Genomic DNA, 23730 nt, shown 5'->3' with positions numbered 1-23730 from the left:
TGGAGCCATCAAGGGTGCATATAAGTTAATAAATAGGTTGTGGAGTGCATACTGGACGTTGCACTGACGCATTCTAATCTGTGGCACTATCTAGAGCACTCCCCGTCAAGCGAACTGTCAAACGGTCACCCCGTCCGCTAAACCTACTAGTCATGCAACTAGCCCAATGGCTCTATTTCCCCTCGCAAGCTTCTAGCTGGAGTTTTATCCGACGGTCCAGAACAGAGACGGACAGGGCCCAGCAACTGAGCTCCTCCCCGGAGCAACTGGCGAAAGGGGTCGATGACCCGACATATATCCCCTCAACCTACCCCCGTGTCCGATCATCATCAACGAAAAGGGACAAGTACTAGCAAGATGCCTTCGAATGAATTATTCTCAGTCTCAAACGGCCACAGCCAGGATGACTGGGCTGTTGACCCAAGTCAATTCGCCTTTACACCTCGAAAGCTCCGGGTGGTTTGCATAGGCACAGGCTTCTCGGGTTTGATACTGGCGTACAAGCTGAAACACGAGAGATCAATGGACTTTGTCGATTATACTATCTACGAGAAGAACCCAGAGGTTGGGGGGACGTGGTATGAGAATGTCTATCCCGGTGTTGGATGGTGAGTTCTTAGCTTTCTCTACGTTGGAACAGTCCGCTGATGATTTTGGCAGTGACATTCCGGCCCGTAGGTTTTATGCACATCCACTGCTGCTTGATCTAACACCAAACAGATAGCTATGTCTTCCCATTTGAGCCAAATCCTAATTGGTCCAAGTTCTATGTCAGTGGATCAGAGATCCAGGACTACATCGTCAACACAACAGACAAATACGGCCTCAGAGACAAGATCACATTCAACACGAAGCTTCGAAAAGCGGCTTGGAATGAAAAAGACGGAAAGTGGAATCTTACGCTGGAGCAGGCGGGTTCGCTCGTCGAGGACGTAGCCGATGTCGTCCTGGATGGTAGTGGTATCCTAAAGTACGCAACTATTCCTTCGGTCGTCCAGTTTGAGACTAACCCAGGACAGTCAATGGAGATGGCCTGATGTTGAGGGCATGGATTTATTTCAAGGAAAACTCCTTCATAGTGCCCGATGGTAAGCGCTACGGCAGTCCGCTGCTACTCTGCGGCTAACAATACAGGGATCCGGACTACGACTGGACAGGGAAGAGAATCGCCGTCATTGGTAACGGATCTTCTGCTCTGCAGCTCGTTCCGGCCCTCCAGCCAAAAGCTGCAAGAATCGTCAACTACATCCGCCGCGCGACCTGGGTGTCCACAAATCTCTGCGGGAATCTGACCAAGGATGGCATGGGGACGAACTTTGAATTCACCGAGGAGGAGAAGCAGCGTTTCAGAGATGACCCTGAGGAGTTTCTCAAGTACCGAAAGACAGTTGAGGAGTCGTATGTTCGTCTCTGCCAATATCGGAATTGTGCTTATGTTCCCTCAGAGTCAACTCCGTTTTTCGGCTCATGCTCTCCGGCTCCGAAGAGAACAAATTCCTGTTCAAACTCGTCGACGGCGTTATGCGAGCCCGGTTGTCCAAGAACCCCGAGTTAGCCGAGAAGCTCATCCCAAAGTATGAGATTGGATGTCGCCGTCTCAGCCCCGGAGACGGCTACCTCGAAGCCCTGCAGGCCGACAACGCGGAGATCTGCTTCGACGGCATCGAACGTATTACCGAGACCGGTATTCAGACAGAAAAAGGCGTCGAAGAGTTTGATCTGATCGTCTGTGCTACCGGATTCAACACCTCTTTCATTCCTGCCTGGGGGCTCGTCGGCCGAGACGGACGACGCCTCGACGAGGAGTGGAAGGAGAAGCCCGAGGCGTACTTTTCTGTCTGCGCGGCCGGTATCCCAAACTACTTTATGTTCGCTGGCCCGAATTGCCCTATTGGACATGGCTCGGTGCCACAGATGCTCACCTGGACGGCAGATTACATGCTAGACTGGGTTCAAAAGATAGCAACAGAAGATATCAAGTGTGTCTGTCCCTAGTCTACCAGGCATCTCTGACGTATCCAGATCGGTTGCCGTCAAAGACTCCGTCGTGCGTGACTACAACATCTTCGCGCAGGAGAATCTTAAACGCGCGGTCTGGTCCAAGGGCTGCCATGCCTGGTACAGTAAGAAGAACAAGGGAGAGGGCAACACCGTCACTGCGATGTATCCGGGAAGTGTCTTGCACTACAAGGGTGAGTTGCTGCTGCTTATCCACAAGAAAATACTAACCATGACTCAGCTTTCATGAGCACTATCCGCGGCGAACATTTCGACATCCGGTATAACACGACCAATCCGTTCCAATATCTTGGAAATGGGGAGCTGGCTTGTGAGCGTGCGGAGGGAGCGGATCTGGCGTTTTACCTGAAGTAGACTGTAGGAAGATGATACACTCTTCTGCAGACGATGCAACGAAAATATTGATGAGCATTGTTTGACTGGGCTCCTTTACTGGGCCCTTCAAAGTATGTACCTAGAAGATGACACTATGAGATCACTCTGGTTGAATGGAATGCCATCCCAAGTGTACTAGGATCCTCTGCCTACCATTCGTTTGCTCATACAAAAGGATTAAAGTACAGAAATTCTTGTCAATCACTTCAAAGCGATGTCTTGCATTCGAGCCTTTACCCAGGTTGGAGGCTGCCTAAGGCCCATAATTCGCCATGTGACACCGCGACTGTCTTTTGCTTTTCCCTTCAAGCTCCTCTTTTTCACCCTCATAAATCCTTAGACTGCGTACTGATTCACCAGACTACAGTTGAGAGAATGAGAAAACAGTCGCATAATGATGTAATATCTTGACGACGCACTCCATCATCATCAGAGATATGGAGAAACACATGGTGTCCTGCTGACGAGACAGCCTCTCCACGATCCCCTCTTGAAACTTTTGAAGGACTCCAGAGCATCCCCGTTTCCCCAGAGACTTACGAGTGACTTGGGAGGACTATTTCACGCAGCCTCGGAATGCAGATCCGGCTCATAGTGGCCGCGCCGCAGTTAGCAAGCTCGGGGTGGCCGACTGCTAGGTTTGAGAAGTCCACGTTCCCACCTCCCCGGGGTACACTTGCGCCCTATCCTTTCCTTAATCGCGGAGGCGAGTGCGGAGAACGATTGGCAGTCGACTGCATTACCCTCCCCGGATGTTTCCTCCACATCCAAAAAGCTTGGGAAAGCTTGGTAGCGCTTACCCTGGCCTATGGTAGCGTGACGTCAAACCAATCGGAGGAAGGGCTTGACAAGTGCAGTCCAGGCCGGCCCGGCAAGAGGGTGATTCTCGCATCGCAGAGCTCGAGACGCATTTAATGGAGAAAAAACCCCCATTCAGCTTGAGGCCAGGACTCACCATGAGCACCGCTCGCAACCTTCTATTGAACCATATACCCGATCCAAAGTCAATGTACCATGTCTCACTCCCATGCCGAGTTCGACGTTTCCCAGGAGCTTGGCTTGTCAGATGGGGAGAAGCAAGAGACAGATGGGGAAAAGCAAGAGACTCCTGCTGGTGCCGCAGCGCATTCCCCTGCGTCACAGACTAGAGCCTGCCATGGAGAGGAACAGCAGAAGGAAGAGGCGGACGGAGCCGATGGGGCGGCTGATGGGCGGACTGATGGCAAGGTGGAGTTGAAGGAGACTGACTGCTATGACAAACTGGGGTTCTCCTACCCAGTATGGAAGAAATGGCTGATCCTGACAGTTGTCGTCATGGTTCAGATCTCCATGAACTTCAATGCCAGTTTCTACGCCAGCGGAATCAGTCTGATCTCTAAACACTTTAAGATCTCAAAGCAAGCTGCAAGAGTGGGTCAAATGGACTTCCTCATTGCCTACGGATTCGGTAGCGAATTCTGGGCTCCCTGGAGTGAAGAATATGGGAGATGGCCCGTCATGCAAATCAGTTTGTTCTTTGTGAATATATGGCAACTGCCATGTGCCCTGGCCCCCAATTTTGGCTCCATCGTGGTCGCCCGTGCGCTGGGTGGTCTGTCATCTGCCGGTGGCTCCGTGACACTCGGTATGGTTGCGGACATGTGGGAACCAGACCAGCAACAGTACGCGGTGGCGTACATTGTCTGGGCATCGGTGGCAGGATCAGTCCTTGCGCCCATTGTGGGAGGCTTCGTGGCAACTTTTCTGGACTGGCATTGGAACTTTTGGCTCCAGCTCATCCTGGGTGGCTTCGTCCAAGCCGTGCACTTTTGGGTGCCGGAGACGCGCTGCACCATTCTCGTGACGAGGGAAGCCAAACGGAGACGCAAGCAGGGCGAGAATGTGTACAGTGGGGATGAGCTCAAGGGCAAACGGATTGACATCAAGCACTTTGCATCGGTCTGGGCTCGTCCGTTCATCATGTTTGTTCGGGAGCCCATTGTGCTGTGGCTGTCCCTCCTCAGTGGCTTCAGTGACGCGTTGATCTTCACTTTCCTGCAATCCTACGAGCCGGTCTACATGCAGTGGGGATTCAATACCATCACAACTGGGTTGGCCTTCATTCCGTAAGTCTCACTCAATGATCAACCGAGGGAGCAAGTGCTGATTATGCAAAAGGATCATGGTTGGATACTTTCTGGCTTGGTTCTCCTTTCTGCCCTGGATTCATCGCCACTGCCGGGTGCTTGAACGGGATCCTGACGCGCTCCAGCCCGAAGCCCGTCTATACTGGCTGCTATGGGGTAGGTTTCTCCCTTCTGTTTCCCTGTCTCAAACTCATAATAGTATTAGTTGCTCCACTCTTGACGGTTGGTCTTTTTGGCTTCGCATGGACCAGTCTAGGTCCGCCCCATGTCCACTGGATCGCGCCGATGATATTCTCCAGCTGCATCGCGATAGCAAATGTAAGTTTCTCTTCAGGTTCGCTGAACCGGTCTAACGCAGAGACAGTATTCCATCTATATGGCCACGATCGACTACATGATTGCCTCCTACGGACCATACTCCGCCTCAGCAACCGGCGGCAACGCCCTAGCACGAGACTTCCTGGCAGGTATCGCAGCCATGTATTCCGTTCCAAGTAAGACCAGCACCACGTGTTAAAAGATATCCAGGTGCGGTGCTAATTGACAGTGTACAAAAACATGAGCGACTCACTCCCCCTCGAATGGCCTTCCACCCTCCTCGGCTTCCTATCCATCATCTTCATCACCCCGATTTACATCTTCTATTGGAACGGACCCAAGATCCGTGAAAAGTCCAAATTCGCCCAGATTCTCGCGTCCGACAGGAAGAAGGCCGGACGTCGGGTCTCGCAGTGCGGTTCTGGCGATGCCGGCCCCGAGGAGTACTACCTTGATGCATAAGACTGGACAGTTTGGCAGTTTGGAATTTGACCTTGTAGCTTTGACATTTAGGTTCATGTTCGGTAGTTTTGTTATATGACAGCTGATGAGGGAAATCCAGTCTGCGAGATTGGTGCCGGATGAAACTGACAAGCTTGTGCATTCTGAATTCTTGATCTTTGCATTTCATGTTCTTGTTCATTCGGTTACATTGCATGGTATTTGCATCAGCTTGGCGAATTGGTGACTCTGATAACTGGAGCGAATATATTTGAGCATAAGATGCTTCCTAGGATACCTGGTATAGGCATCAATCGAGATTTCGTTTCCAGCTTAACACACAACGTGCTACTTTTCTTTTTTCGGGTGAGCCTGACGCTATTCTGATGTTTTCGCATAGACTCGGGGTTGATTTCCGAGAGTCCAAGAATCAATTGATTGCCGTTATAAACCCGGGACGAACTTCCGGTACTCGGAACTTTTGATGATATCACAGATTTGTACTCCGTTTATTTGCGTTGGCCAAGCTGCATTTCACTGGTGTGTAAATCTCCTTGCAGGGTACACAGACTCCAATTAGGATTAAGGGACGAATTCGACAGTGACGCCTTTGATATATGTTGTATCGTGCTATGTATCGATGGCCCATCTAAGTCGGTGTGGTCGGAGGGCCGTCATTTTGCGTCTATTCCAGTTCTTGACACAGAGTAATGTCTGTGTCTGAATAGCGGGCAGGCTTTCTGCCGGCCCTGATTAATTGTGTCTCTTCCGAGACTGTGATAAAGCTTTTAGAACGTCAATGACGTAGTGCCGGCCCACTTAAGGAATCAGGCTTGACTTCGGCATGTTGCAGGAATGCCCGTCAATCTTGCTGCCAAGCCTTTTCATGTTGGGGATTTCTAATGATGCCTGTTGGCAAGTTTCAACAACCTTTGCTCAACATTGATTTATCATTGATCCCACAGACTCTGGAGCTTCTGGATTTGCGAACCAGTCGCCCATCCCAGGTCAGCTTCGACCCCGCGGAGCAGGTCTCCGATAATCTGGCGTTCTTCGGGGCTCTCGAGGCACTGCCCCACGGCAAAGAGTAGGGGTATCATGTAGACACGTACACCACCTTGCGGCCTGCCGAGAGCGATACCGCAAATCTCCTTGCAGCGGTAGTCCACCTCTTTCGTCAACTCGCGATAGTTTTGTAGCCGGTCAAAGGCGGTGCTCGGTGCGCTGATCACATCAGGCGGACGGTTGAGCGACAATGCAAGACGGCCAAAGTGATACTGCTGCATCGCGGCGGCACAAGATGTCATGCCGTAGAAGACCTCGGGGAACGGCATCTGGCCAATCTCAGGCAGTTTGGACAGATCCTTGGGGCGATCAAGACGCAGGCAGGGGCGAAAAGTCTCGGGCATCTGCTCGACCCACGTCTGAAACTCAAAGCAGAGCCTCAACCAGGTGGATGTAGTCGGCTGAGAACGTGGAGATGCGACGGTTGGAGAAGGTGAATCGGTCGGTGGCTGACCAACCCACTGCTCCACCTGGGACCTTTTCGAAACCGCCAAGAAGTTGAGAACCTTGTTCAGAAGCCAGATCAGACTGTTTGCTGCCAAGTCCTCCCGTTGGAGCATCATTGGGTTTCGAGCCAGTCCACTCTCTAACCGGAGGTTTCCATGTTCGTCAATGGGGACGCCGGCCGCTCTCCATAATGTGAGGCTGTCCGGATCGAAATGTGTCAAAGACCGAGTAAAGTATGCTCCTAGATAGTCAAAGCGAGCAAAGTCAAAAAAGCAAGCCGCAATCCCGTGTGAAAATTGTGGGGGCTCTGCATAGTTGCTGTATATTTGCAACAATCCATCGAACGCAGACTTGGCTCCCTTGAGATGACTGTCCAGAGATGGTTAGCGAAGCACTTGATGAGAGGCGAGTTTGACCACTGCAACGTACGATTGCCACATTTCTCCAGCTTCATCCAAGAGCTTGTACGTTGTGAGTATGACCGTTGCGGCGAGTAAGTCTTCCACTTTTCTCCAAAAGGTCCCTACAACTGGTTGCTCCGTAGGAGGTCCATGTCCAGTTTGCTGTAACTGGAGGGTCAGCCATCGACTCACGGTGTCCACTGGCGACTCCAAGACGGCTGTGCTAGAGACAGCTGAATAGGCATCGGAGACCGAGCCGTTGATGTGAGAAGCGGCAAGATAGTAGTAATTGGCAGCTTTTAAAAACCAATCCACCTGAGCGGGATTAGGGTACACCTCCATTGTCGGTGGACTAGTAAACAATCCTCCACCGGCCGGAGATATTGCGCCTTTGACTCTACCCAGATGCTTCGCTGCCAGAGCTGCGATTGCATACTTGAGACAAGGATCGTGAATCGCGCGAACTGGAACGTATGCCGAAAAGAACTTTCCAGAGTCCGAGATGTCTAGCCTGAGATGAATGAGCACAAGAGGTAGCTACCTGAGAGAGTCTGTACGAACCAGGGCCCCAGAGTCGCTGAGAAGTGCCTCGTAAGAAAAGCAAGCTCGTGCTCAGTACCAGTCATTAGCTCCGAGAATATATCCTGAAACTCCTCCTGTTCACTACGCTGTGAGGGACTTCTCGAAGAGTTCAAGCGCGTAGCGGCAGTGGATTTCTTGAGCTCGCCGTAGACATTATTTGGCACAGCGAAACCTCCAGCTGCGGCCTTATTTGGCGAAAATGAGCTCTGTACGTTGCTCCGACTGGAAGCACTCTGCTGGTCCGAACCTGCAATTTCGGTTGGCCCAGCCTGTAGGGCAAGTTGATTCACAACATCGGCCATGCCGTCTGTTTGCATCGGTGTGTCTTGCATGGTTGACACTAGCTCATTTGGAGTTGACCGGACCGCTAATTGAGTGACTTCGTCGGTCCCCAGGGCCAAGTTCATTGATGCGGCCGAGTTGGTGCGAGACAGACCCTGGTCAACAGGAGTCTGTATCACATTTTGCTCTAAGCCGGCTGGGAGATTACCGGTTACCTGTCTTGGTATGAGACATGATCATAAACAAGCGATAAGGGACATTCGCAGGGACTTACACCTTCCGCTGATTTGGCTGCATGTGGCTTTGGATGAGTTTCACTGTAAGGTGCGTATCGACGCCTTACAGAAGCACCTTGGTCTATGAACTTGCGAGTTTGGACATAACCAGGGCACTCCACGCCGGCGTTGGTACAACGCTGACAGCCCGGCCGCGTTTCGTCGCACTGAAAAGGTCAGGAAAATGCGTCAAATTGACCAATGAGCTGACCTGAACGCACCTTGAGATGTCTCTTTTTACAACGCTCACAAGCCTTGTTCGATGGTACCCCAGGCATTGTCGATCTTTACTGTGCGGCATTCAATTTGCGGGGAGATGACCTCTTCTTTTGAACGCGACTGAGGGTTTCATCTCAATCCACAGCGACGAAGATAGTGAAGAAAATTTTAGATCGTAGATGAAGGAAGAAAGTGCATGGTCAGCCAAGAAGCAAGGAAAAGCTTAAGCCGTCAGGGATCTCGATGGATCATTGACTGGAGGAAGTCAAGTGACGTGGGCGGCGCTCGTTCGGATAAAAGTCGGCATGTCCTTCGGAATCGTCTCACCGCCCGGCAGTATCCGCCTCCTATCTCCCAGAGGTTTGGGATTTCTCATTAAGCATTCTTGTAGATTGACTCTTATACGTGAATTCTCTTCGAAGAAAAGCGTGACCCTGTTGCTGACATGCTAAGAAGGCCGGCTAGCCAAAGTGACACTAGTCAAGGTTGTGCAGGTCTTGACAGGTCGCCTTGCGAAAAGATTGGAGCGGACCATGAGACATTGTTGCGACTGCTTGGCCATCCGGTGCCCTCGAATGTCGATTCTCATGTGTTCACAGATAATGAAAAAAGCCGTATTTACGCGGACTGGATCAGTAAGTTCCTCGTTCCAGATGACGTTCGTACAGAATCACTAACGTATACATGCGATTGCAGAAGCAGGGAAGCCTCACAATTTGGTCTGCTCAGAGTGTCGAAGTCCAGATGATTTGATGCTTTGTGAGACTTGTTGTAGGTCATATCATGCAAGATGTCTGTCAGATCCTGTTACAGCTACATCTACAGGCAATTTTTATTGTCCTTCTTGCAGAGACAAGCGATGGGACCAGACGCCACCTCAAATCAACTCATCAGCGGCTTCACCTGACGTCTCTCGGAGCAGCACACCTAGTGTAATCAGCGTTCCATCTCAAGCTATAATGCATGCTCTCAGAGGTCCCACCGATGTCCTCGCTGCGCAGTCAAGCCTGCGAAGTCCACCTGTACATTCTTCGCCCGATGGTAGTCAGCAGCAGCGCGCCCAGAATTGTTTCAACACGGCATCAAACTCGGCCATCATGTCTCGAGCTCGGCAGTTTTTGATCCAGCATGGGAAATTTCCTACATCTCAAGATTTTCGTCCCGAGCTCTTGGCGAAATTGGGAACAATGATGTTGGAGCTAGAGTCCCAACAGTTGCTGCTCCAGGAAATCCAGGATTTGCGCGCGGAAAATGCCAGCTTGAGAAGAGAGGCTTTGAGAACCAAGAATCACTATCCCTCTCGGATGCCAATAAATGAATCTGTTCTCAATCCCCCCTCTCACCTGGAGCCAAGAATCCAGACTCCTTCGCCTGACACGACTGGAAAGTCATGGGACAGAATTGTCATGGATTTGATTTGACCTGTCGCCAACCTTCCTCACGAAACATATCTTGATCATTGCTTGCTGGTCGGTAGGCTTTGTACGCCTTCGGGAGCTATGCCAAGCTCCTTCAGCAGAATACGCATGTGTACTTTTGATGGGTAGTGGAATGGTGCCTCACTTTCGGCCTGGATCTAGTCCGTTCCAGAAGGTTGCTCATTTACAAAGCCGAGCATACATACACCGTTGTGCTCGCACATTTTAACAATGAGGAGATATTTGGTCGTGTCCTGACGTCGTGCATGGCTAGGACAGACTGCGGTTACCCACAGCCACGACAGCTACCATTAGTTGATGTCAAACCATCTGTCGACAGTTCAGCCTGGAAGCTCAAGCTTTTGTTGTGCAGTGCAAACTACGACTTCGATTTGACCGGTAGTTGATCTGCGTCGGTGTCCTCTTCCAAGATTAATAGCTCGAACAGTCAATCTCGGCCAAAGTGACACTGGAGACATGTCAGTTGCGTTACTTTTGGCATCTCTTCGTCTTTCTTCTATAAAATAGCTGGGTTTTTAGCATTCAGTAGGTCAAATCTTTGTCTGCTTGCCCTACTATTCAATGCGGGGTTTTGCCCTGGGAGAGCAAACAGGGTTCTGCGCAGGCTTTGCATGATTTCTTGAAATCGATTCTCCGCAATGCTGCTACTAGTAACTACTAGTTTGACTATTTATGCGACTGCATCTTGCCGAAAACCCCTTTGGGAAGTTCTCCCTGCAAATCCCCGCGGCCAAAGCCACTCCGCTGCATGCATTCAACATCAATATGAGGGGTGCATTTGGACCGGGTGATGATTGATCGCTTGACGTGTGATCCATCTCAAAGTGATTGCTACATTATAATGTGACTTGAAAAATGAGAATCTTGACGCGGGGAAGGAAGGGATTTAACCTTCCTTCCCAGCCACCAGCCCCTGGAATGCCTTGAAATCCTTTGGTCTACACGCGCCGCGGGCATCGAATGAATCTGAGGCGCTTTATTCTCTTCAGTACCAAGCGGATGATGTTCTAGTGTTGATTACACTTTGAAAGTTAGACTCATTTCTTCAAAATGTTAGGTCTTTGGTCGAAAGGACTTTTGCCGGCCGTGCTAAGTGCACTTGTTGCATCTACATTTGTGAATGGTCACCAGAAAAAAGACTCGCACTTCGACGTGTTGGACTTTGTTGATCCGTTGATCGGCACGTCAAATGGTGGCCATTCCTTCGCCGGAGCGACTCTGCCCTTTGGCATGGCCAAAGCAGTAGCAGACACGCGAGGCGAGAATCAAGCTGGCTTCGCATACGACACCAAGGTTGTAACTGGCTTCAGTCATATGCATGACAGCGGAACTGGTGGATCGCCATCGTTGGGCAATTTCCCCCTCTTTGCTCAAGCGAGCTGCCCAGGGGATGACCTCAATAAATGCAAGTGGCAGCAGTCTGATCGGGCGGTTGCGTGGGTGCCGAACTCCCCCAAAGCCCGAGCAGGCTATTTTAGCATCGCTTTGGCGAATGGCGTAAACGCCGAGATGACGGTGACGAACCGGTCAGCTCTGTATCGTTTCAATTTTAGCGGCGCCTCCGCCGAACCACTCAGCCCGGTGATTCTAGTCGATTTGATAGATCTGCCCCAGTCCCGCACGAACGGCACCGCCTCGGTGGACCCATCGACAGGGCGATTGACCGGTAACGGCACTTTCAATCCGAGCTTTGGGATAGGCAACTACGATCTTCATTTCTGCGCGGATTTCAAAGGCGCCGACCTCCGTGACACGGGTGTGTGGCTCAAGAGCCGGGCAGGTACGAACCAAACGACAGTCTCGGTGACTCCTGAGGAACAAACACGGCGTCGACGCTCTCGGCCGGGACTTTTGCCCGATTCCATGCTCCGGTGGACAATACACTTCTGGCCAGGGTTGGGGTGAGCTTCATCAGCGTCGAACAAGCATGTTCCAACGCGGAGAGAGAGCAGCCCGATTTTGACTTTGAGGGCACGGTATCTGCGGCCGAGCAAGCATGGAGAGAAAAGCTGGGCGTGATTGAGGTTGACGCAGAGGGTGTCTCTGCTGATCTTCAGAAAGTGTTTTGGAGTGGAGTGTACCGCGCCATGATCAGTCCCCAGGATTACACGGGGGAGAATCCGCTGTGGGAGAGTGATGAGCCGTACTATGACAGCTACTATTGCATCTGGGACTCGTATCGCGGGGTGCATCAGTTGCTAACTCTGCTGGACCCTCTATCGCAGTCACGGATGATCCGAAGCCTGGTAGATATTTACCGCCACGAAGGATACCTCCCTGACTGTCGCATGTCACTGTGCAAGGGGTTCACGCAGGGAGGCTCCAACGCCGATGTGCTCATCGCCGAAGCATACTTGAAGAACGTCAGCGATGTGGACTGGGCTACCGCCTACGAAGCCGTGGTCAAGGACGCGGAAGTCGAGCCATCCAACTGGAATGTGGAAGGCCGAGGAGGCATCCATAGCTGGAAGACTCTTGGATATATCCCGACCGACGACTATGATCCTTATGGGATTGGCACGCATACGCGCAGTATCTCGCGGACTGTCGAGTACGCGTACAACGATTTCTGCATTGCGGAGATGGCCAAGCGGATGGGCCACGACAGCGACTATGAGAAGTACATTCAACGCTCGTCGAACTGGCAGAATATGTTCAAGGGGGATCAGAGGTCGTACATCAACGGGGTGGATACAGGCTTTACCGGGTTCCTGCAGCCGCGCTTCCCAAATGGAACATGGGGATATCAGGATCCGATCTTTTGCAGTCCGCTGTACAACTTTACCTCGTGCTACCTCAATCCAGATGGACACGAGACCTATGAGGGGAGCTGCTGGCTCTACACATTGTGAGTTTGTCCCCGTCTTCCCCGATTTTGGAACTAACGCTGACCCGTTCAGCTACGTCCCGCAAGACATGGCCGCTCTCGTCACCCATCTCGGCGGCCCGGAGACATTCACATCGCGACTATCCTATCTCCACGACTCCGGCATACTCTACGTAGGAGACGAACAAGCTTTCTTGACTGTTTTCCAATTCCACTATTCCGGGCGGCCTGGGCTCTCCGCCGAACGAGCGCATTTCTACATCCCGTCCCAATTCAACGCAACAATCCCGGGAATTCCAGGGAATGACGACGGCGGAGCAATGGGCTCATTTGCGGCGCTGAGCATGATGGGTCTCTTCCCGGTCCACGGGCAGGATGTCTACCTGATAACTCCCCCTTTCTTCAAGGAGGTCAGCATTCGCAACCGGGAGACTGGCAAGGTTGCAACCGTGAGAAATACCAATTTCGATCCCAGCTACAAGGGGGTGTATATCCAGAGTGCGAAACGCGACGGGAAGCCGTGGACGAAGAACTGGATCTCTCATGATTTCTTCGTCGAGGGGGGCGTTCTGGAGCTCGAGTTGGGGGCTACGGAGAGTGCATGGGGGACGCGGGTGGAGGATTTACCTCCGAGTATGAGCGGTTACGGGATGTAGGCAGTTAGCAATCAGTGCATTAAATTCAACTGGGTATATAACACTCGCATTCACATTCATATTGACCACGACCCGCATGATCAACCATTATTTCCCAGTCTACCACCGTCTACCACTCCAGGCGATCGTCATGCACCAGCTGTACATTGTACCGCTCATCCCCCCTCCATACCTGAGCAGGACCATTGCAGGACGCAACCACCCTCCGCAAATCGGATACCAGCCCTGTCGGACCGCTGGCAAGTACGCGTGTCGGGCCATGCACCGTCCTCGACACGAAACCAGTGACCTGCGAGGGCACATCCGGGTGTCGGTCTCCAGGCTCGGTGGAGCCCATGTACTGTACTGTAAATGGGGCCTCCCCCATCCCGGAGGGATCAGAAGCAGTCCGCTGGATACTCTCCTTGACCAGCTCCTTGTCTCCAGCATGATCTTCTTTCAATTCTTCGGCCTCGCGCGTCACAAACACCCTGACCCGGAAATTGGCGCAGCTGTCCGCGGCAGCCTGTAACTCGTCCATCTCCGACTCGATCCATTCGACATCGGCTCTGCGCCTGATGATCCAGACGAACTCGAGCAGCCCGGTCCGAGCGGGGAATCCCGCTCGCCGAGTCATCTGCAGCAGGACCGGCAGAACGAAAGTCACGCCCGTGCCGCCGGCGACACAGAGGGTGTTGACGTCGTCCTGCAGCATTTCGGCATCCAGGATCGACTGCCCGTACGGTCCTGCGAGCACAACCGACGTCGCCGCCTGGTCCCCTCTAGCCAGCAGACCAAGCTGGCGCGTGAGTCCGCTTTTCGCGCGGATGATGTACGTATGGACCTGGGCCTGGGCTTGGCTCTGTTCCGCACCAGGCACGCTACTCGGCGTCAAGGGGTGCGATTGCCAGATACTCAGGTCCGGGAAACAGAGATAGAAATGCTGGCCGATGGTCCAGGGGCGGTGCGCAAGGGTGAACTCCAGCCGGACGACGTCGCCGTCGGCATCGTTGGCGAAGGACGTCATCCGCGCAGCGGGGATGTGCACGCGCAACCCGCCCACAGACCACGAGGATTTCTCGGAGGAATCGGAATCGGGATTACCGGCGGTAGCATGCAGCACGGCAGTCCGCAGCAAGCGCACGCCGCGATCCAAGAGCCACACCGCCAGCGACGCGGTCATCCAGCACGACAGCATCGCCCAGTGGCCCCAGCAGGCGCCGACGAATAGCATCGCCACGATGTAATGCGACTTGCGGAAGAACTCGTACCCGGTGACCCGGATGCACCACTTCGCGGAGCAGAAGACCAGGAACGAAAGGAAGATCAGGGCGACGACGCCCCAGATCATGTACCGCTGCGCGATGAAGTCGTTCCAGGTGGAGGGCTGCGGCTGGTAGAGCTTCCCCTCGACGACGATCCAGCCGATTGTGTGCAGGACGGATTGAACATAAATGATATATCCGAGCCAGCGGTGCAGGAAGATGAAGTGGTGGTGCGGGATGCCTGTGAGGAGTGAGAGTAGGGACTCGCGGGTGGCCAGGAGGACGGCCAAGGGTGTGAGGGCGTACGCCAGGACGCCGAGACGGTCGGCCCAGGGCCCGAGCCCGACGCGGGTCTGGTGCAGGTTGGGATAGCCCGAGACGGGGCTGTACCAGGTTTTGTAGACGATGCCGACGAAGGAGAAGATGGTGAGGTAGGCGGTTAGGATGAGCAGGAGGAGGATGTTGAAGCCGGTGTAGCCGAATACGCCGGGGAGCCATTCTCGAAGTAGGTGGCGATGGTAGACTGATTTGAGGAATTGTTGAATGCGATAGAAGAAGCTCTGGGGCCGACTCTTTCCCGTCTCTCCATCTTGACTGCAAGTGTTTGGTGTTCTGGGGACGCGGATGAGCCGTCTCAGCGCGCAGAGCAACAGGACTCCAAGAATTACACCCCAGAGAATGGCACTGTAAAGAACGGACAGGTCGTGCGAGTGATACACGGTATCGAGATAGTCGCATTTGCCCTTGTCGCTGGTGCAAGGAAGTTGACGGTTATAGTAGCCCCAGTGCTGCTCGACACCGGGGCCTGAATGGGGGATGTCCATGCTATGGACGCGAGGGGAGAGCATCTTGACCTGCTGCTTGATAATTGTAGTAGTCAAAAAGAATGAAAGGCATTGGAGGTAGTCTTTATAGCCGACTGATACTGAGGACGGAATCTACATGCGACAAGCGAGTGGGCTGCCAAGAGGGAAATCTGCTCAAAGGCGTTGCCAAGATTTCCGCTGTGGATATTTCAGTTTCTGTCGAGAGACAAGCAGAGTAGGGAAGAGTGTCCGATAATGTGCTCAAATGGGATCATCTCCACTCACTAGGCTGGAGACTGTGGGTCTTTAGGTCTATGGCTCAAACAACCGAGATATTATTCTCCAAAGGCCAGACGCCTGTTGACTGAGACTGAGACTGAGACTCAGACAAACCATCCCAACCGACCGCGAATGGAGGCCATTGCCTGCCATGGCACTCCTCCCTCTCTGACTCCCAACACAATCGCCGTTGTCAAGACAGCCGTCGAGCTGACCGTAAGCACCAGATTGCGGAATGCCCTCATGTACCGCGGCTTGAGCACTCGTTCGACATTACCGGCGAATTTGGCCGGATCATTGGTTTTGGGGAATGGTTCCGATGGCACATCTTTCTGTAGAAACTACACGGACAATCAGTATCAGTATCAGTATCCTCATCCGGAGTGCGTGAACAACAGCTGCTTACCTCGCACAATGGCTCCCATCCATCCTCAACACTCCATTCCAGCAATCGCTCAGGAGGCACCAATCCCCGGATCATAGCACAATACTCACGATAAACCCACTTCCCGTTCTTCACGATCCCCGTGCGCACCGATCCCCCGCGAAACAATCCCGGATAGCCATGCGTGACATACAACTCCCACAACCAGAACAAATCGGCGCAGAACAGCCGCATCACCCACAGAAACCAGCGGTCAGGAACCTCCTCCACCAGAGTCTTGATCGCGCTGCGGTGCCACGCATTCATATCCTTCCTCGTGTTCAGGATCACCTTGGCCTCGGGATACGCCTCCATCAACTCCGCCGGGAAGAACGACGCAGCCGTGTCAACCACCGCATCGCAGTGCCCGAGCAGCGCGTCGAACTCACCGCGCGACACACGGAACTCTCCATCCGGCTTCCCGTTCCACTTCGCCCGCGCCAGTTTCGCCCACCCTTCAATGTACCCCGCGTTCTCTTCAAAGGAGATGTCCCACCCGTGGTAGGGGGTCAGACCAAGCTTCCGCAGCGCAACGGCGAGGCTCTCCGTGGCGGAGCGCGGGAGGCCCACGCAGATCACCTGCATGGGCTTGGTGCGGGTGCGAGCCGGTGGCTTGGGGAGGTTGTAGAGGGTTTCCTTGAGTGTTTCCATTTTGACTGGTCTGGAGAGGCGGGTGTGCCACAGGCGTGTATGAGCTGCTGCTTGGTTGGTTACATGGCGAGTATTTATACGCGAGCTGATTTTGTCAGAAAATGTGGCACGATGGGGCGTAAGCGGGTAGGTGCGTGTCCCTGCAAGAGGTGTCAGCATTTAATGAGGGTGTCCTCGCTTACTTCGGAGTCGCCGACTGGAGAGTGGTGGCGATTGGTGGCTCGTATAATCCTGGCAGTTGTCCGGTTGACTGCGTTCTTCTTTTGGTAAATGAAGGTTTGTTTCCTTTAGGCGGCTCTATTCAATTTAAAAAGACGTGTTTACAATGTTACATTACATGTGATGCCTTTGGCTTATTCCTTTGTTGGATTCACAACTTCATTCTAGAAGCATTCTTTATCCACATTCACTGCCTCAAGCAAGATGATGATGGCTCATTCACTCTTTCTGTCTCTTACCAGCTCATTCCCTCTCTTTCCAACTCTCCTGCTCCAACCTTTCCCATCACTGGAGCAGTGACGCCCCTCGTCCCCTTGAAGAGCAGCTTTTATTCGACACAAATCATCACCTAGTGTTCAACCTCTTACGACTTCAACCATATTGAAGTCGGCTTACGACACTCTCCACGTTCGTATGGAGATAGAAAACATGACTGCATGCAATGACAAAATCGGGACGAGAACTCATCCAGAACGAGAAGGTTCTGGGTCAATGCTTGTTGATTGGGCTGCCTAATTCATCGGTATGACATCCGTGACATTCCAAGTGGTTGTCTTATAGTCAGCTATTTTCATGACTGTACTGACATTTTTGCTCCTAGTAGCTCAGAGCTCAGATGCAGCGACTGAACATGCAGCACTGAAACTGCTTCGAAATATTGCGTCGGTCAGCCATGTGGTGAGCAAACACCTCGGATGCGGATACCAGAAGGACAGTTCAACGCCTTCTTCCTCATGTCGTCGCTTTGGAACATGTCTATGATCGCTGCGATTGTCGAGCTTCGACATCGGGGTCTAATGAGAGAGACAAATCTGACAATAAAACCCGCAAAGCTTGTCAAAGACAGGCAAGCGGGAGGAGCTGAGCAAAGCCATGAAAAAGAAAGTGCATTTCACAACTGAAAAGGAGGTTTCACTCCAGAAGAATTAAAACACATTGCTATGAACGAGCTCAGTTTATCTCTATGGCAAGATCAAGGCTACAGCAAAAAGGCGCAGTCATATGAGAAGATTCCTGACCAAGCATATGTCCTAGCAGACCCACAAACCCGTATGCGACTTCACACTATTATTTTCGAGGCAGCTGTCTCAGAAACATATAATGACCTCATCACGGATATGCAACAATGGTTACTGCCCAGCGACAGGCACGTATAACTTGTTACCAGCGCAAGAATGTCCAAGGTCAAGAGCAGCGGGTGGCAGTTACTCGCATCACTCATGGCTTACCAACCAAGTAGGCAAGACCACCAGGTCCGATTGAGCTTGAACCTGCCAACCGAACCTACCAACTTCTGTGAGGAAGAATCCAGGCTCCATGTCAGGGAATCGGCGTGGAACAGAGACCACATAATGGCGCTCACGGTCGTTCCCCTCGACAATTGCCCGATATCAAAGATTTATCCGGCCCAAACTCCTTCCTGACAAGATGGATTTCGATACCCCAGAAGAAACACCAGCCTGGAAGGAACACCCCCTTACACTAATGAAGGCGGGCATGACAAGGAGCATGCATGCAACTTCGACCAAAACCGCACCTAAGGTAATCACTTCTAACGCCTACCAAGCTGCCCACCTCAGACCCCGAACCAAAGGAAAAAGCGACGGATCCTGGTACGACTTCATTGACGACGGCGGACGATTTATCCGTCGTTCCTCCCTGTATTTCGACCCCAGCCATCGTGATAAACGTTTCAATAACGAAAAGGCACTCGAACTCCTCAATGCTCACCTCCAAGACGTCACGGACGACCTTGCGAAAATGACCAAACTGATGTGCGAATGGCGTTGCGCACGGCGTACCTGGGAATATGAATTTGTCCTCTGGCTATACCACAAACATCCTACGTATCTTGTCAATGAAAAGCTGACCGACAAAGACATTCAGGATGCGAAGGCTTTCGTACTACCTGAAATGAATAACCCAGGTATACGTCTACTCAGTATAACATTCCTGACATTCTACATTTCTGAACAGTCTAGTACTATAACAGCTTCTCCCAAGCAGTCTGGCCCATCTAAGAGACGGAAGCGGAAGAAAGAAAGAAAGTTGAAGCGGAAGAGAAGAACATTATGGCTGCGAAGGTACAGGAGGATTATGAGTCTTAAGCATGATGGAGTGATACTTCTTCCTCCTTTTCTTGTTTTGCTCTCGTTGCCTTTCCTATATCTTTTCGTTTCGTTTCTTCTTTCTTTCCGCTTTTCTGGGTTCTTTAGGCGCGTTAGTAAGTCCCCTTCTCTCTTTCTCCCCACACAGTGCTCTTCCTAGCCACGACTAACAATGGTTCAGAACAATCTGCTGCAACAGAGCACTCTAGGCATGCCCGTAAGGATGTTAGCTACAATGTTTAATCAGGGGGCCAACTCTGGATTTCAGCCTAGGCCAAAATTAGAAGCCCCAACGTTGGGCGGCCAAATACTGAAGGCAGCATTTCGTCAACTTAGAGAATTGCTCCTCGCACCGAGCGCCGAGCAGTTACGCCAATGGACCTCGCACATCCGGCGGTTGGCTGGTCTAAGTCCAGTACGCAGCTACGGAAGCCATGAGACTCTAGCTCATCGATACCCCTCGATTTCTTATTCTGAATATGCCTGAGGCCTTCGTGTTGCTCAACTCCCGGAATCCGCACAGTCAGCTTTCGGCCCAGTAAGCATGGGTATATGCTACAGACTCGGGCTCACCGATACGCTCTCTATTTGGAATTCTTCGGAAGCTACCAGAATGGCCAAAAGATCCAGAATCAAGCGCACCAGAACCCTGGGCAGCGGGTTACGAGATGTGGCCCGAAAATGCCTCTGTGTCCTATTTCCCTGCAAGCGAGTACAGCTCGCCAGATGAAGCTGAAGGAACTCCGTTAGCTGCCGCTGATGAACTGCTTGAACATGGTCACTATATCTCACTCCTCATATTTCAGGAGAACGGATGTGCACCAGCAACAAGCGGTTCATACCACGTACACTTTCGAAGAAGCATTGCAACAGTCTCCCTGCGCCGATGCATTTTCCCATTCTTATCCTGGCCAACTGGCACTGGCCGTTCCTTATGCCACTAGCACACCCTTCTCTTAGCCAAGTCGACGGCGTATATGCTGTACAAGACTCAGATGAGAAATGGATATGGGTAGTAGCCCCGGGCCCTGATAACACAATGATGATGACTACCCGTTGGCTGGAGACACCAGGCGCCACCGTAAGGACTGCCCTCACGATCTCCCTTGACTACAACAATGATTTGATGCAGGGAGTCGGGAGATTCACTCCCATCCAGTTGGGATTACGGAAAATACAACCACTATGTGGCCCCGATATCAGCCAGATCCTATTCGCGCTGCTTTGAATCCCCGAAGGTTTCTTTCTCAAGATGACCTTCACATTTTACGTGAAATGTTCCCATCTGCGGTCGGCGCGAAGGTTTTCGTGAGTGGCTTCATCGTGATCCTTTTCAAGACTCGCGCGGACATCGAGAAGTCCTGGCTGGAGGATGGATTTGCAAGCGAGTTCGGCAACTGTTCAAGCTCATTGGGTGCTGCGAAGCCATTGAGTTCTCTGTCAACCAGTATCCGCATCTGGTTTAAGCCAAAACGTGCTCCTTCTGTTTCCGCCAGAAGCGGCAATGCGTCCCCGTAGGTATCACCTTCTCCCGACGTTTCAGTCGGCGGAATTTGCAGTTGAAGGGTTTGGTTCTTGTCGGACTTTGCTAACATACTCGCAGGTGGCTTGTTCCTTCCCTGGTGGGAGCCCAGCACCAAGGTCATAAGAAGCCGAGGGTATGAATCCGATGAGGACTCAGTCCTTCTATGATCTACTCTCCTTCTACAGTCTGCAGTCAGCCCCATTCCTAAGATCTGTTTCTCTTTTCCTTTCTTCCAAGTACCCATTTCCAAGTTCCCTTGATACCTTGACAATTCACTTTCACAATGTCTGATTGGACTATCCTCGAACGCACTGCTCAAGTTTGTTGCATTCTCCTCGTCATAGACCGAATCATGCAACTCGCGATCGCCTTCAAGACTGAGGTTGACCATAAACTTCGGGGTTCTCCGAGGCCCAAACAAGTATCAATTCCTTGGAATATGGAATACCTTCTCAGAACTTGCTGTTGGCAGGTCTGATGCGGAGGAAAAGGCAAAGTCATGCCAACAGGTATCCACGAATGCCATTTGAACTGGATGATGAGGGAGCAACATACCTGGTGCGTGAGAATCTTGTCATGCTCGATCACCTGGATCTGCTCAACGTCTCAACCAACACTGGTCAGCCTTCTTCTATCGACCTTCACCCGCTGGCCCGATTGTAGGCAGCGGCATCGAGAGTAATTCGCCATGGCTGAACAGTTGCTTTCTATAACTTTGAGCCCATCATGGAAACATCTGTAAGTCATAATCCACAACCCAGTACTACAACGTCGAGTCTAATCAATGGGTCACGGGTGTCTAGGCCGAGGATAATGGCCAGGTTGATTTTCGACAGGCGTACACCTTCAGCTTGAGTGACATTATCACGCTTTTAGCGGATATCACCAGCCGCCCCGGTGCATACGGAGTTCCCCCTGAGAATGTCGCCAACCTGGTGTTAATACACCAGGATATCACTCACCTTTAGTAAGCTACTAATCAACGCAAACGTATGAAATAGAGCTAACTTTGATAAAAGCCACCCAGATGGCCCTGACTTCCTCATCCCACTGCCACCCCAGAACACTGACCGCGAGCATCCTCCCAACTGGCCCTCTGCTCTGGCGTCATTTTGGCTTATAAAGTTAATATATGATGGGATTGAATCCTAGGCCCTGCTGGACCTCTTAGGGCTCATGAGCCATTTGCGTCAAGCTCCAACAAGAGCAAGCAAGAGAAGATTTACCTCCCATTAACTGCTGTCTATGGACAGTGGTGTGCGAAGCTCATCATGCAGGACAGACCTAATTGGCTGAGAGTGTTCCAGTGCAGCTGGACTGAGGATGGAGAGTTCCATCTTAGCGCCTCTAGAGGGGCAAGGGTACCTGCGTCACATGGGGGAACAACCAGTCATTTACCATGGACGTATGCTATGATTCTGGCTGCGCCAGGATGGCCATACCCATCTCTGACCTGAGTGGAATGATGCCACAGGAGGAGTTTGACCAATTGAGACAAAGAACTAACACAGCTACTGGCCCGGGGCAGGCTCGTATTGTGTTGCTTGGAGTGCGGCATACAATTCGCGCCAACTGTTATACTGGCATTTCTACACGCATTTACAGGGGCAAGGTGGAGGATTGGTGCTTTACGTGCAATCATCCTCTCAGCAGCGCCTATACGTTGCGCATACCAACAGCTCCTCCATCGTATGCCAAGATGAGGATGGTTGCACGTAAAGCACCTTGTCATGGAATGAGCTCTTTAACCCAGTTGCGACATAGTACTTGCACTTCAAGAAACACATAATAAGCCCTGGCCACTAGCTGTTTTAGCTGGTATGGCCATCCTGGTGGAAACATGCTACAATGATGAGAGACAAATGCAGGACTCAGGCATTGACCATCGGCTGATTCTCCGGCGTGTCTCCGATAGGAGGGAAAATTGCAGGGTTTTGCGGTTGAGGGAGGGATAGGATCCTGGCTGGCCAATTGGTCACAGGCTTGGACTCCTACCATCCGAGCTCGAGGGGCGAGGGGCTAATTCTGAATGTTTGGTATTCGTGACCGTGTCGTAGATGTTGTGGAGCAGACCGTTCATGACGTCCTTGACGAAGAGCCTTCAAGCGGTCCAACTAAACCTAAGAGGACGATACCTATGAGCTCTTTGGATCATAATACAGTGAGATTATACTTTGGGCTCAATCCATGTGCCAATTATAAGGAACTTATAAGACGATATGGGGGGAGCGTGGACATTTGCCTTCATTCTTTGCCCATTTGGGGTTGTCCATAACTTCTGCGACAAACAGTCGATCATCTCGATCTCCGCGAAGAATCCATGACGTCAACGCTGTATGCATTCGTCAAAAGCAACCCTCTACGCGCTTCTCTTCTCTATATAAGACAAGACCGGCCAATGCAAAGATTTACTTACACTATCAGCAATAAGACAAAAAATACATCCAAAATGGTGAAAGACAAGAACACCGTCATCGAGTACGTCCCATCCCCTTCGTCGGCCTCATAACTAATGCCCAAAGTGAATTCAACGACCTGGTCAACATGACCCCCAACGAACTCCGCGCCTGGCTCAAGGAAGAACAATCCCAGTCCTCAGGCTGGAAGGGCGAATCCGGCGAGACGATCGGTCATGAGAGGTATCCCCTGTCGCATTCCTCGCCTCTCCAATCGAAGCAAGCTAACGTCCTACCAGCGGCCGCAAAATCGTGGCCATTCTCGAACATAACCCCTCTAGGGATCCGTCCAGGTACTCGGATGAGGATCTAGATCATATGCGCAAGGCGGTCTCGTACTGCAAGCGGCATCTGGCGCAGGAGGAGCGTGCGAAGCAGGATACAAATAGTAGGAGTTACAAGTCGTTGAAGAATTGGGGGCATGATCCTCTGAAGGAGTGATTCTGTCCTTGATGGAGATTGTGGTTGAGACTAGAAGCTGGCGCGTGGTTGTTGGGTCTTGATGATATTTGGTTTGTTGAGCATAGTGACAGTTTGGGGTGGGGG

General features: G+C 51.9%; 8 protein-coding genes across 8 annotated transcripts; 5 read left to right on the top strand and 3 right to left on the bottom strand.

Annotated features, from left to right (window-relative positions):
• Window positions 1-357: 357 nt before the first annotated feature.
• Window positions 358-2373, top strand: CDV56_103170 (flavin-containing monooxygenase; the record flags this gene model as incomplete). Its single annotated transcript, XM_026756789.1, has 8 exons — window positions 358-608; window positions 661-674; window positions 721-970; window positions 1020-1088; window positions 1135-1398; window positions 1446-1979; window positions 2023-2192; window positions 2240-2373. 8 exons carry the CDS (start codon window positions 358-360, stop codon window positions 2371-2373), a joined length of 1686 nt encoding a protein of 561 aa, XP_026614990.1.
• Window positions 2374-3408: 1035 nt separating this feature from the next.
• CDV56_102827 (putative MFS multidrug transporter) lies at window positions 3409-5300 on the top strand (the record flags this gene model as incomplete). The annotated part of the gene is made up of 5 exons (XM_026756446.1): window positions 3409-4499; window positions 4552-4676; window positions 4726-4838; window positions 4885-5014; window positions 5068-5300. 5 exons carry the CDS (start codon window positions 3409-3411, stop codon window positions 5298-5300), a joined length of 1692 nt encoding a protein of 563 aa, XP_026614989.1.
• A 929-nt stretch (window positions 5301-6229) lies between these two features.
• On the bottom strand, window positions 6230-8609 carry CDV56_102399 (Zn(II)2Cys6 transcription factor domain-containing protein; the record flags this gene model as incomplete). The annotated part of the gene is made up of 5 exons (XM_026756018.1): window positions 6230-7160; window positions 7221-7703; window positions 7754-8271; window positions 8331-8498; window positions 8553-8609. The coding sequence occupies 5 exons, from the start codon at window positions 8607-8609 to the stop codon at window positions 6230-6232; spliced, it is 2157 nt and encodes a 718-aa protein (XP_026614988.1).
• Window positions 8610-11039: 2430 nt separating this feature from the next.
• On the top strand, window positions 11040-13472 carry CDV56_101740 (glycoside hydrolase family 92 protein; the record flags this gene model as incomplete). Its single annotated transcript, XM_026755359.1, has 3 exons — window positions 11040-11769; window positions 11805-12837; window positions 12890-13472. 3 exons carry the CDS (start codon window positions 11040-11042, stop codon window positions 13470-13472), a joined length of 2346 nt encoding a protein of 781 aa, XP_026614987.1.
• A 109-nt stretch (window positions 13473-13581) lies between these two features.
• Window positions 13582-15564, bottom strand: CDV56_101443 (ferric reductase family protein; the record flags this gene model as incomplete). The annotated part of the gene is made up of 1 exon (XM_026755062.1): window positions 13582-15564. The coding sequence occupies one exon, from the start codon at window positions 15562-15564 to the stop codon at window positions 13582-13584; it is 1983 nt and encodes a 660-aa protein (XP_026614986.1).
• A 341-nt stretch (window positions 15565-15905) lies between these two features.
• CDV56_101248 (sulfotransferase family protein) lies at window positions 15906-16876 on the bottom strand (the record flags this gene model as incomplete). Its single annotated transcript, XM_026754867.1, has 2 exons — window positions 15906-16142; window positions 16208-16876. The coding sequence occupies 2 exons, from the start codon at window positions 16874-16876 to the stop codon at window positions 15906-15908; spliced, it is 906 nt and encodes a 301-aa protein (XP_026614985.1).
• Window positions 16877-18523: 1647 nt separating this feature from the next.
• CDV56_100474 (uncharacterized protein) lies at window positions 18524-21880 on the top strand (the record flags this gene model as incomplete). Its single annotated transcript, XM_026754093.1, has 5 exons — window positions 18524-19022; window positions 20336-20717; window positions 20807-20861; window positions 21532-21695; window positions 21748-21880. 5 exons carry the CDS (start codon window positions 18524-18526, stop codon window positions 21878-21880), a joined length of 1233 nt encoding a protein of 410 aa, XP_026614984.1.
• A 1297-nt stretch (window positions 21881-23177) lies between these two features.
• Window positions 23178-23625, top strand: CDV56_100044 (DUF3140 domain-containing protein; the record flags this gene model as incomplete). Its single annotated transcript, XM_026753663.1, has 3 exons — window positions 23178-23206; window positions 23251-23367; window positions 23424-23625. The coding sequence occupies 3 exons, from the start codon at window positions 23178-23180 to the stop codon at window positions 23623-23625; spliced, it is 348 nt and encodes a 115-aa protein (XP_026614983.1).
• Between the last annotated feature and the right edge of the window lie 105 nt (window positions 23626-23730).

The sequence above is a fragment of the Aspergillus thermomutatus genome (genome assembly GCF_002237265.1).
Source record: "Aspergillus thermomutatus strain HMR AF 39 chromosome Unknown NODE_78, whole genome shotgun sequence".
Lineage (NCBI taxonomy): Eukaryota > Fungi > Ascomycota > Eurotiomycetes > Eurotiales > Aspergillaceae > Aspergillus > Aspergillus thermomutatus.
This window is presented reverse-complemented; position numbering and strand designations above follow the sequence as displayed.